This window comes from Prunus avium, chromosome 7 (genome assembly GCF_965620075.1).
Source record: "Prunus avium chromosome 7, drPruAviu1.hap1.1, whole genome shotgun sequence".
Classification (NCBI taxonomy): Eukaryota; Viridiplantae; Streptophyta; class Magnoliopsida; order Rosales; family Rosaceae; genus Prunus; species Prunus avium.
In genome coordinates, this window is record NC_142290.1 from 3001319 (window position 1) to 3013823 (window position 12505).

At 35.6% G+C, this 12505-nt stretch overlaps 1 protein-coding gene across 1 annotated transcript; it reads right to left on the reverse strand.

The window, feature by feature from the left end:
• Positions 1 to 232: 232 nt before the first annotated feature.
• Positions 233 to 12107, reverse strand: LOC148292827 (aspartic proteinase 36-like). Its single transcript, XM_088244462.1, has 10 exons — positions 11866 to 12107; positions 4171 to 4300; positions 3852 to 4084; positions 3183 to 3410; positions 1300 to 1459; positions 1119 to 1192; positions 963 to 1047; positions 797 to 860; positions 467 to 538; positions 233 to 366 (listed from the first exon to the last, which is right to left on the reverse strand). The coding sequence occupies exons 1-10, from the start codon at positions 12105 to 12107 to the stop codon at positions 233 to 235; spliced, it is 1422 nt and encodes a 473-aa protein (XP_088100588.1).
• Between the last annotated feature and the right edge of the window lie 398 nt (positions 12108 to 12505).

Here is a 12505-nt window from a genome sequence, read left to right on the forward strand (position 1 = left end):
ATTATCACCATTATTATATTTGTTAGTTTATTTTTCCTACTTTAATCCACCTACACAGGAAGCTTTTAAGCGTCGACATTCAAAATCTCACAAGTTGTTAAAGAAAATGTTGAAACATAAGACGTTTCATTAAATAAGAAGTCATATTTATAATTCAACCGTGGCCAAATTCTTATGTAAATCAGGATTTAAAGTTATACAATTAATAGAATTCTTGATATTGGTTCATAAGTCATGCCAACAGTATGTACATCACTACAAATCCTGTTGTTAGCACGCTCAGTAGCATGTCTCCTGATGATGATCTGCTTTCACTCCGCTGTCGAGCATTGTCAGCAGGTATGGAGACATTTACAGGTGATGAGCCTGAAAAAGAAAAAATTTCAAAGTATGACATAGATACTAAGGAGAACTTGAAAAAAATAAAATAAAATAAGAGTTCATATAGACTCATAATTAAACTTACAATCATAGTTGGCCCAACCAATCTGTTGACGAGCTAAATCGTACACAATTATCTTATCTTTTAGAACAAGATCTGCAATTGAAGAAACAAAAAAAAGGTCATAATTAAGACAACACATTTATGATTGAGATACACAGTTTTCAAAAGCAAATTGTGATCATCAATATTTATCATTACAAAAAATAATTGCAAAGTGCATAAATCCTAGCATAAATAAGCTTATGAACAAGTAAACACACTGAGAAAAATTGAAGAGGATTCATCCAACCAAATATCAACAAATTTTTTTTCCACAAAAATTGAATAACCAGCCGAAATTAAGGGCCTAACCTCCTAAAATTGTCACCTGTCCCTGAGCCTTCTGAAAACCAATGCACCACACACTAAGGCCTATCTGTAACAATACAATGATCCATTACAATTTGCAATAATCATATGTCTAATGCAATGAATTTAAATAAGAAATTGTACAGGGGGAGATGGAGGAACAACTTACAGTACGTGTAAGGTACTCTTCTGGTTTCAACACCATTGATGCACCAGCAAAGTTTAGATTAACTGTAGGAAAAACCTTAGCCAAACTGAAACATAAAATTTCATTAGCTTTTCTTCAGAAGGAAACTTAAAAAAAATATTTAGAGATAGAACCAACCTGGTGTTTACTTGATAACAATGGTTTCCGTCTGAAATGAAGGGAGGCACAGATGGTGAAACAGCTGAAGTTATCTACACATCCCAATACAAAATCAGCTTTTAGTAAGGAGAAGATATCTTATTTTTCAAACCAAACACCACAAATCAACCCATATATAAGACCAAGTGAATAAACTTACCGCACGAACAAAAGGAACGTAAGCTTCTTCAACAAGGTATGCCAATGTTGTTCCTGAATCGATAATAGTTCCTCCCTCGTGTGATGTGAAGGCTGCTGGATCAATTGGCAAGATTTTCCCATTGACGGCAATGGTCTGCAGATTTAAATAATAATGGTGCCTGAAAAATAATGGTGAAGGACGCTATATGAAAAACTCAAAAACAAAGAAGTAATATAAGATAGCTAACAAGTAAAAGTTTAAATAGCCAAAAGTGACAGCATCTCACTAACCCTTGGTGAATAAATTTATTTCATATAATAAATTGTAGCAACACACACTAGAAGAATTTTGGGCAATAATCACTATTTTTTTAACCAATTATCATATAAGTTACTATTATCCTTTAACTTAGGCAAATTTTACTCTTTATTGGTAAGTTGAGACTATTAATAAGTCTAAACCCTAGTCTTTATTTCCTTCTCCCATTTCTTTTCCCACAAAAATTCACAGTTTGATAGTAAAGATTACAAGCAAAAAGAAAAATATAGTAAATTGAGCTTAGACCCATAAAATTCATTTTAAATCACCTACAACCCTTTCCTTTAGTTTTCTATTTAAAATACCCAATTTTTTCAAATAATACCCGATGACTAGGATCCAACTAAGCAAGTTACCTAATATAACTTAAAATTTGATTTATTGTATTTTTCGGATTCCAAACCTACCCCTATTTATAAGTTATTGTGTTATGAGGGGGTGTAACTAATGACACACGTTGAATTTGGAAAGATCTCCAAATAGTTATAATGGATGTAGGAATTAATTTAGAAACTTATTTGAAATTAAATATTAAATTCCATATTAAAGTATTAGTAATCTATTTTTGAATTAATGTTGTTTTCCTTTTATGAATTATGACTAGTAATCTATTTAACTTATTAGTAATTTAAATTCAATATTAAATTTAGGAATTAATGTTGTTTTCCTTTTATGAATTATACGACTAGTATTCTATTTTATTATAGTTTTATGAATAATAGTGTACATTCTAATTATGTTGAAAAATAATTTGATAATCTATTTATTATTTGTTTTTTGAAAAACATTTTTTTTAATGAACCTATTTTTTCTAAATGAACTTATTTTTTCTCTCCAAATAATGTACCTATTTTTTTTTTCTCTAATAATGTACCTAGTAAAACAATTTACCTAGTATAATGAACCTTTTTTTTTGCTAAATTTTGTATCTATTTTTTTCTCTAAATAATGTACCTATTTTTTTTCTCTAATAATGTATACCTAGTAAAACAATTTACCTAGTATAATGCACTTATTTTTTTCTTCTAAATAATGTACCTATTTTTAATTTATAAAAAATGTGCATAAATTTCAATTATACGACATACCTATTTTATATAAATTATTGTGTACCTATTTTTAATTCCTGAAAAATGTACGGAAATTTCAATTACAAAGTAACTGACCTATTTTTGTTAATTTGTTTGGTAAATAATATACCTATATTTTTATACATATATATTTATATTTATATTTTTCATATGTACATTATTGGATATGTAATTTACATTTTTTTTGTTGTTGCAATTTTAGGGGAATGGCAACCAAAAGAAATGGGGTGATTGCTATGCTATTAATAGGGAATTTTAATTACAATTATGGCAGTTAATGAAATGCTTGGAATAAATTATAAATAAAATATGAAGTCTGATGGCAAGGATGTAAAAACATAGGAATACTATGACCTATTATATCTTAAGTTTGAAATTGGGTTTTACACATAGATTTATAGAATGATGGGTATATGTCTAGGAAATAGAAATTGTAGGGACCTATATCAGACAAGCCCAAAGAAATAAGAGAAAGGCTTCCAAGAGACGTACCGTGGCGGAACAAGGGGACTGTAAACAATACTTGGCTCCAAAATCTCACCAAGAACAAGTATACCCCCTCCATTGTCATCTCCCTTCAAACAATGAGAGAACACATTGGGAGTCAACCCTCGAGATGACAACTGCGACATAACAGACAGAGGCCCTTGGCTAAACCCAAGTATCCCATCCAATGCTGAAAGTGTAGTAGTAAAACCCCCAAACTGATACGTACTGCACCTGTATTTCCAACACCATCAGCCAAGGCAATTTCAGAATTAATTCAATCAACACAACACAACATACTTATAATCAAAGAAATTATTATGCATAATATTAATTATTTTTGTTCTAAACGATGGGACTGAGAAATTGTACCAACTATGGATAAGCTATATTATTAACAAATTTTATTTTATTTATTCAGAAAACCAAAACCAAACATTTTTTATCCACACATCATCTCAGTACAAATTGACGGAACTGTTTTCACCAGTGCAAGATTTGTAAAATATTAACTTGGTGGAAATTTTATAAGCTATTCCTACCCCAAAAAATATTTGTTTTGATGCTTCTTGTCCAACAATATGTGTTTAATTGGTGTTTATTATTTTATTATTTTTAAATTCATGGTTCCGCTCTTATTATTAAGGGTGATTGTGTGCCTTTAAAACAACTCACCCGAAAATAATGGATGCTGAAGAGTCAATATATGATTGCCCCAGAATCCGGTCAAAATGTAGTGTATCCGATACGTAATGACCATGTGTCCCACTTCCATCTGCATATTGAATTGTGTAACTGCACTGGTTCGTCTGAGGAGAACATTTTGCTTGAAATGCGGAGGTGCACATTGAACAGGGGATCAACCGTGCAGTTGATGAGCTGGCAGAATCATAGGAACGGAGCTGAATCTGTAAAGCATGGAACAGTAATGTTAAGCTTTACCATGCAAGAATTTGAGAATGGCATACAGCAAGAAAAAGAAGCAGAAGTTTACGGGAAGCAAAGTAGACCGGGGGCAATCACTGCAGGAATTGCAGACAACCCACAAGCTTTCACTTCCAGTGTCAATCTGCACGTTGAATTCTTTTGGCGGAGAGCCCAATTTGACTTTGGTATAATAAAGCCTGAATATGGAAGAATTGAAGATGAGTACAAAAGTGATTAGCACAAGTCAAACATGATTCCATATATAAAGCTACAAAAGATTAGCAGCTAGAAGCACACAAATCAAAGTAATTAAGAGTGGCGGCTAACATGAGCTTCTCTTCTCCAACTATTTGGTTGAAAAGCGGCGGTAACCTACCTAGGATATTCAAAAAGAGAGACCAGAAGCATGCATGAAGATGAAGACAATTGAAAAAAATAAAAATAAAATAACAACTGAAAAAAGCAAAAACACAAACATCAGAAAACAGGGAGGCAAAAGTAAGTGAAAGTGTAAGCATGCTCCCTTTTAAAAAAAAACGTGCTCGCAATTTACGCCGGAAATGAAGGGATCCGAGAGAAAAGAGCACAGGATAGCACCCTCGAGATCCGAAGTGCTTTCGGCTCCCTCGTCTGTATAAGTCTATTTAAACTCATCTCGGTGAAGTAGAAGAGCACCCCGCATTTCTTCCTGCAAATTCAGAGAAAAACATCAAAAAAATCCAAAAACAAAACAATGGCATCCTCATGCACTCACCTTGATGATCTTAACCTTGAATTGTCCCTTGCGCCATCGAATGCGCAGATAAGGGTTCCTCCAAACCATGTCTTCCCAAACTCCACATATCATCACGGTACGGCCTCAAACTTTGCTGAGATAATACTGAACTTTTCTGAGGCAATGCCGAACAGAGCAGCGCTGCTGGGAGGCATGATTGGTAACAAGCTCACACCGACAGATCATCTGCATGTGGCACAGAGGTCTGACAAGGCAGCGGTGGAGGAGTCCCACAATTTAACTGTACTCCACGCGGTCTCGGCTACCAATTTGGGCATGCGATTGCTGGCGAGAACACGGGAGTGTGCCGCGATGAGCGAGGAAATAGCTTCCTTGAAGGCTATGGTGGCGGACTTGCAGAAGCGGCTCTATTGTGCCAATCAGCACGTGGAAGCACTGCAGAGAAAAAATGAGGACCATGTGGAGCTTCTGCAGATTCTGCAAGTAAGAGAAAACAGAGGCATGCCATGAAGATGAAGATGAAGATGAAGAAGTTGTTTTTATTTTTAATTTACTTGAATGTTTTTTTTTGTTTTTTTGTTTTAAACTTTTTATCTTTTTGAATGCAATGTTTGAATAAAAATGTGTTTTTAACACTCAGAAATAAACTAACTAACCACACCACGTAAATAAATAAACTAACCTAATAAAACAAAAAAAACATAAAAGAAAACCAAGAAGTTCCAAATTGAATTTTTTAAAATTTTTGTTTTTGTTTTTGTTTTTTGTTATTATTATTTACAACTAACTGACCACACAAAGAAAAAAAAAAAAAACAACAAAGAAGTTCCAAATTGCAATTTACAAGGAAAAATAAAAATGAAAGGGAAAAATCAACACAAGTCCAATTCCATGCTTCAAAGCAACAAGCACCAATGGGTTGTGTAAGCTGGGACTTAAACCCAGTTCTCTTGCTTGTTGGGCAATTGTCCTTTTCTGTTGGACTACAAACACAACTTGTCCATTAACGTCATTAACTTTAAAACTTGAAATTGTCTAGTTAAGAAAAAAAAATAAAGTAGGAAAGCCAAATAGAATCAAACAATGTTACCGATCCCCGGCAACGGCGCCAAAAACTTGTTGTGTAGATACAGCTGCACCAAAATGTATTCAGTTGCATCCTCAACTTGTGATACTCGCAAGTGCACGAGCCGTTCGGTAGTATAGCGTATGTAAGTGCGAGGTCGATCCCACGAGGATTGGTGATTGAATGATTCAATTCATTTTCCCTACACAAAACAGAAATGAAAAAGAAAGGAAATAAATACAACAAGAAAAAAGGAAATAACTCAAGCAAATAAGTTCCCAAGTTCAATTAGATTAATGGATTGATTCTAGCTAAAGTATGATTAAGCCATGGTGTGTGGTCATAACCTTGTGTTCCTAATTCCCTAATTTGATCATTTGTTGTCTAACCTAAAATTAAGCATTAGGAACCCATTAAGCATAGAAGAACAATTTAAACAACCAAGCATGTATCTAATCCCTGTTGTCGAATGTCCGTACATACTCTTCCTATTCATAGTTCAATTTGAATTAAAGCATGGTGTATACTCTTAATTCAAACCAAGATAGCTAACATGCAAGCCTAAATGGTGATCAATCATTCAAACTAGCATATTAACTTATAAGCATAATGAATAAGAACAAAAACCATAATTGAAACTTGGAAACTAATTCAACTTGAAAACTTAAGAAAAGAATTTACATTACAAAGAAAAATAAATTACAACTAAGAAGCAAAAGGAAAGCTAGAATTGAGAACTAGAAAGCAAAATTAAGAGAATTTGAGGGAGAGAAGGGAAGGGAGCTCTAGAGAAGTGTTTGAGAGCTCCCCCCCTTGGGGTGTGTTTACAAGCTTAGAGAACTTCCCTATTTATAGGCCTAGGGGAAGTGAAAATCTGAATTCAATATGGCTAATGCATACAACACTTGTTTTATAAAATCTGAAATGGTTGATGCACTTGTATTAGAAAATCTAAATTGGGTGATGCACTTCACCAATAGATCCCACCAGCAGCCCTAGCTCATCTTCATGTCACCATGACCAAGCTTCCAACCAGAAATGATAGCTCATACCTAGCTCACCATGATCAAGCATCCAACCAGCACATGCTGAGGTCAGCATGACCAGCAACTTCAAGGGCTTACAACTTGGGCTTCTCTTAATCAAATTAGGACTTTAAGCACTCGAAATTGAAGTTCAGAATGTCTTCTTTCCAGCCATATGTTATTTGGGCCAATCCAAGGTCGGAGGAAGAAGTTAAGGCCGAAACAAATTGCTAACTCATTTTCCGCGCTGATAAGATCCATCCTGAGCATGGTTCTGTGTTTGCTAGGTAACGGACCCCAGATTTATCCAATGGGGCTGAATTTTGGATATGTTATAGTACACACCAATTGGAACAACTTTCATGAAGAATGTGGCCTCATTCGAGCTATGTAGGTTGTTGAAACAAAGCTTGCAATATGACCTACGGAACTGGACTGGCAGGGGGCTGTAGCCAAAATGAGTTTGTCTTTAAGCTCTTCATCCATTCATCCAAATTAGGCCTTAACATGCTTGAATTGCATGAATTATGCTCTCTAAAGCCATCATTATTACCTAAAGCTCAATGAACTGAAAGATAAACACAAAAAGGATTAAAAGCACAAGTTTAACTAAAAAACATAACCAAATCATAAGCTAGAAGGGTACAAAATGATATACAATTATGAACCGATCAAATAGCGCACGCACACGCACACAAAACTTCATAACATTAAGAAGACCAATTACATAACAAAAACACAGATTGTTCATATGTTTAAGATATAAAAGATAAAAGTCCCAAATACTTTGAAACATACCTACTGTAGCTCTGATAAATCACAAGATCATTAAGAGTACTCAAAGCTACACCTCAGAGAGCGTTGAACACTACAATCTCTCAAGAAGCATGTAATGACCTCAAAAAAATAATGTTTGGTCTTATTATTTTTGGTGGAGAATATTATTAAGTTGTGTGACTATTGGATGTTTTGTGAATTTGGTATGATGTAAAAATATTGGAATTAAGTGACTTAATCTCAAATTGGGACAAAATACCCTTATGATTAAGTTTATGATTTTTCAAAGGACGTTCAGGAAATTGAATTGAGAAAATTATGATTTTTGAATTGGAAAATCGAGCTTGATCTCACGAACACGTAGGCACAAACGGTTCGTGAATCCAAGTTGAAACGAAGAAGTTATGCTCGTTTGAAGTTTCAGGAACTTAATTGCAAACAAAGACTTTGTCTATAAATTACAGATGGACACTGTTGGGATTTCAGAATTTGCAATTGTACCCGGAGGTTTGAGAGCTCGTCGGAGAGGCAATTTCCAGCGGTTTCTGCGGCAGTTTACGGTGGGGGTGATCGACACCACTCACACAAATCGAAAGCCTGCTATCTCGTGAGTATAACCCAAGAAGAATCGGAGCCATCGGAGGTGCGGTGAAGGCACAGTGACGCCGTGAAGTTGGTTCGTCACTAGTGAAGTCAACAACTTCAACCGGCGGTTTGAGCCCCTTACACTTCGAATCGGACCTTGAGGTAAGAATTAAAGTTGTTCTACTCAGTATTACGAACATTTTTGCGTAGGTCTTGACCGGCGATTCTAGGGTTGGTCTGTCGCCGGAATAGTACCGAACCACCACCGGCGGTGGCGGCACGTGGCGGCACGTGGTGGGGATTCTAAGTTAGGGTTTTAGAGACAGATTGTATTCCTGGAGTTACTGAACATAGTGGTATGTTTAAAGTGTTGAGATTCCGTCGTTTAGTTGACGATCGAAGCCTCACAAATCTGGACCATTGATCGGAGATGATCGGACTGTTGGATTGTGTCCAATTTTAATTATGTTGTAGCTGGTGTTGTTAGGAGTCTGTAGGTTTAGACAGATTGATGATCGGACGTCCCGATCTTAAGTTATTATGTTTCAAAGTTAAGGCGAGCGATCGCCATTCGATCATGCAATATAGAATTATCCGACCGTTTGATTGAACCCAAATTGTCGCAGGGTGATGTCGGGACTATTTAGAGTCCATGGGTGCAATCGGATTTGGAATCTGAGGTTGTGGGCCCAAGGCGGATTTTTGGGGTGTCGGTTAGACATGTAGGACCACGGGACCCAAATAGTGACCTTTTGGACAATGGGTGTCATTGGTCATGATTCGATGTCAACAACACGTACGTCACTGTTTTGGAGTTGGTTGGATGAGATTTGATCACTTTGGATCCCCGGTTAGTCCAAAGGACATTTTCATCATTAGATACGAAATCTTGGATTTTGGAGTTTTGTGCTAAGTTGAGCTATGTACTTTGCTTAGGTACTATTGGAGTTTGAGTTGCTCGTTGAGGTTTGGGATTGAGGATTCGTTAAGTTGTTGAAGACACAGCTTGGACGAGAGGTGAGTAAAACCATCCTAATCGTGAGTAAAATCATGAATTATTATATTTATTATAATGCGACCTTGGAGTTTTGTAGTGTTATAGATTAGAGGTTCATAGTATTCTCTCTTCTATCTGTCAAATAAATGACGTGTTAAAACTACTTTGAAATAAAAGAGTTTTGGTGTGGTCACAGGTGGTGATCGAAACGGTTCTTTATTTAAAATCAAAGAATTGTGATTGTGATGATATTGATGATTATGATTACCTTGGTTATACAAGGATTGTGGTGTGCTGATGAAAGTGCATGTGTTTGTATATTATGTGTAAATTGACGTATTATACTCTGGACGTGGTTTACTCATACAAGCTTTAGAAAGCTTACCGGGTTGTCCTGTGGTGAACCCAGTGCACTATTCGATGGTGTAGGAGAAAATCCTGCAGGTGGTAGAGACCGGGAGCAGGAGAATTAAGGTGAGGAGCAGGAGGCTCGTTGGTGGTTCCACAGAGTGCAAAGTGTGGTGTGAGAGTGTTGGTGAGTGTTAGACTTCCGCTGTGTGAAATGAGTTCTGAGGAGCAAATTTTGTAATTTAATGATTGTTCCTTTGATTATATGAGTTTGTAATGTAATATTTGACTCAGAAGAGTTGAGTCATTATTGACATTGTGGTTCGGAACAGTGGTGTCGTATCAAGAAAGAAAAATTTAAATTTCTAAGTACTTTTGTTGAAGGTTCCGAACTTCACGTCCCGATTGTTGGTTGTTCTGTTTAAACTCGTAGATTTTTGTTGTTGAAAATTCGGGGCGTGACAAAGCAACCATGGTAAACTGAAAATGAGAAACCCAAAGTAATAAGAAAATGCCTTTTCCTGCTTCCATAACTATAAATATGCTAACAAATAATATTGAATTTGGTATAACATAGCAAAAAACAAAACACACATCTTTACACAAAAATCCATGTTATCGTTGGTTTTGTGATGGAATATGGGGTGCTGGAAATATGAGTTGCTTCAGCAGAGCTCTTTTGTATTTTGATTCACTTGGCTCCATTTGGTTTATGGGAAAGGAGACTTGGGGATGGGAAATCAATTGCTTTCTCATGTTTGGTAAGTTTAGGCATGGGAAATTGTTGCTTGGCCCATGGGAAAGTAAGGGGGAAAGTGAAGCCATCCTCCTACTTGGGTTTTGTTTTCCCTTATCATGGGAAAGTTTGGGAAAATGAGCCAATATTAAATAAATATTTTTCATGACCATTTTGTCCCCATTAACAATTTAGAATTACAATATATCATTAAATGCATTCTTTTTTATTTAATTTAATATGGGTAAACTTTGTTTTCCATTCCTACTTAAAACAAATATGGGAAAGAAAATAAAGTGATATCTTCTGGCTACTTTCCCAGCGTTACCAAACGTGAGAAAGAAATCTTCCATTTCCCATCCCTTGGGAAATAACATGGGAAATGATTTCCCCTCAAACTCATTCCGTGAACCAAACAATGTTTGCTGTCTAGGGCGTTTAGGCTTCTTCACCCAAAAAAAATAAAATTGATTTCCTGCTTTACCCTTGTGCAAACAAAAACACCAAAACCCAAACGACGTCAATCCACAAACAACCCCTACCCTTCTGCAAATTCACCTTTTTTCACGAAACAAATTTTTTTTTAAAAATGTTCACAAAACAAAACCACCACTACCTTGAAATTAAAAATAGAACCCATCTTTTACCCAAAAAAGAAATTAAAAAAACCAATCTCTGATTCCCTCAACCCTCTTTTTTTGGACAGAAGATTTCCTCAACCCTTGATTTCCTTAGAAAATGTCGTTTTATTTGTGGGGTTAGCGTTGGGCTTTGATAAAGTTGTGCATTTGGCTGTATCTTTGAATATTTTTTTTATTATTTTCCTTTTTCCAGATCAATTTTTCTCTCCTCTCAGCTGTATATCTCTCTAGCTCTATCCATTGTTATACTCAATCTTAAGTGGCTTACCATTGTTTTCTTTATTATTTGAAAATATTTTGGAAGAATACTAAAGAAAGTAAATGAAATTAAAATTGATTGTTGAACGATGCTGATGATATGTAAAAAAAAAAAAAAAAATTGAAAAAAAAAGAAGATATAAAGAATCAGAAGACATAAAATTTTGTAACCTTTGATCAACTAATGGTGTAGTATATCATTAGAGTTATATCCTATTATTAGGGTCAATATGTATTTTAAAATGTAAAATGAAAAGGAAATATGAAAATTAAATAACAACTAATGTACCAATACTACTACAAAAAGGGAAAAAGACTACTAGAAAACAACGACGGTAGAACAAAATACCGTCGTTGTGTTTAGAAAGATGACGGTAACAGAAAACCGTCATGGATAAGTCACTTAAACACCTAAAAAATCGAGATTCGCTTGGGTATTTCTAAAACACGACGCACCCAACTTAAAAAGCATCATCTTATTAAATAGATTTTCTTCAGACTTAAACTCCTACCCCAAAAACAACGACAACAGGTATGAAGCCACCGACGTTAGGGATGGCAACAGGTCGGGTAGGGGTTGAGTATGACAATACCATCCCCGTCTCGCTCTCCGTCCCCGCCTCTTTCCTTGAACCCATCCCCGTTTATAGGTTTGAGGAATCCTCTTCCCCATCCCCGTTGGGGGACTATCCCCCAACGACAATAGGTATGAAGCCACCGATGTTAGGGATGGCAACGGGTCGGGTAGGGGCCGAGTATGACAATACCATACCCGTTCCCGCCTCTGTTCTTGAACCCATCCCCGTTTATAGGTTCGGGGAATCCTCTTCCCCATCCCCGTTGGGGGACTATCCCCTATACCCGCCCCGAATCCCCTTTATTTTGCATAAAAAAATATTTATCATACATTTTAATATTAAGTTTTATATTAAATTATCATTCAACACATCCAAATTAAGTATAAAGTTCAACTCACTATTCAAAATCACATCAATATGAAATTCCGGAGAAGATTAGGAAGAATTAGGAGAGGAAGCTTAACTTAAGGTTAAACATAAATATTACAATTATATATATATATATATATATAAATATATATATTTATGTAAATATAAACATATATATTTTCGGGTCGGGTTCGGGGATGGGGACGCCAATACCATCCCCTCCCTATACCCGTCATGAATTTTTCAAGTTCGAGAATCCCCTTACCCGATACCTGTTTGGTCTCGA

Bases quoted from the DNA above. Each gene is read 5' to 3' on its own strand.
- LOC148292827 (XM_088244462.1), bottom strand. From the start codon at position 12,107: ATGGGGAAGAGGATTCCCCGAACCTATAAACGGGGATGGGTTCAAGAA. The intron at 4,301-11,865 runs GTATTGTCATAC...TTCCATATTCAG, and splicing joins CGGAGAGCGAGACGGGGATG to GCTTTATTATACCAAAGTCA. The intron at 861-962 runs GTAAGTTGTTCC...GTATTGTTACAG, and splicing joins AAGAGTACCTTACACGTACT to ATAGGCCTTAGTGTGTGGTG.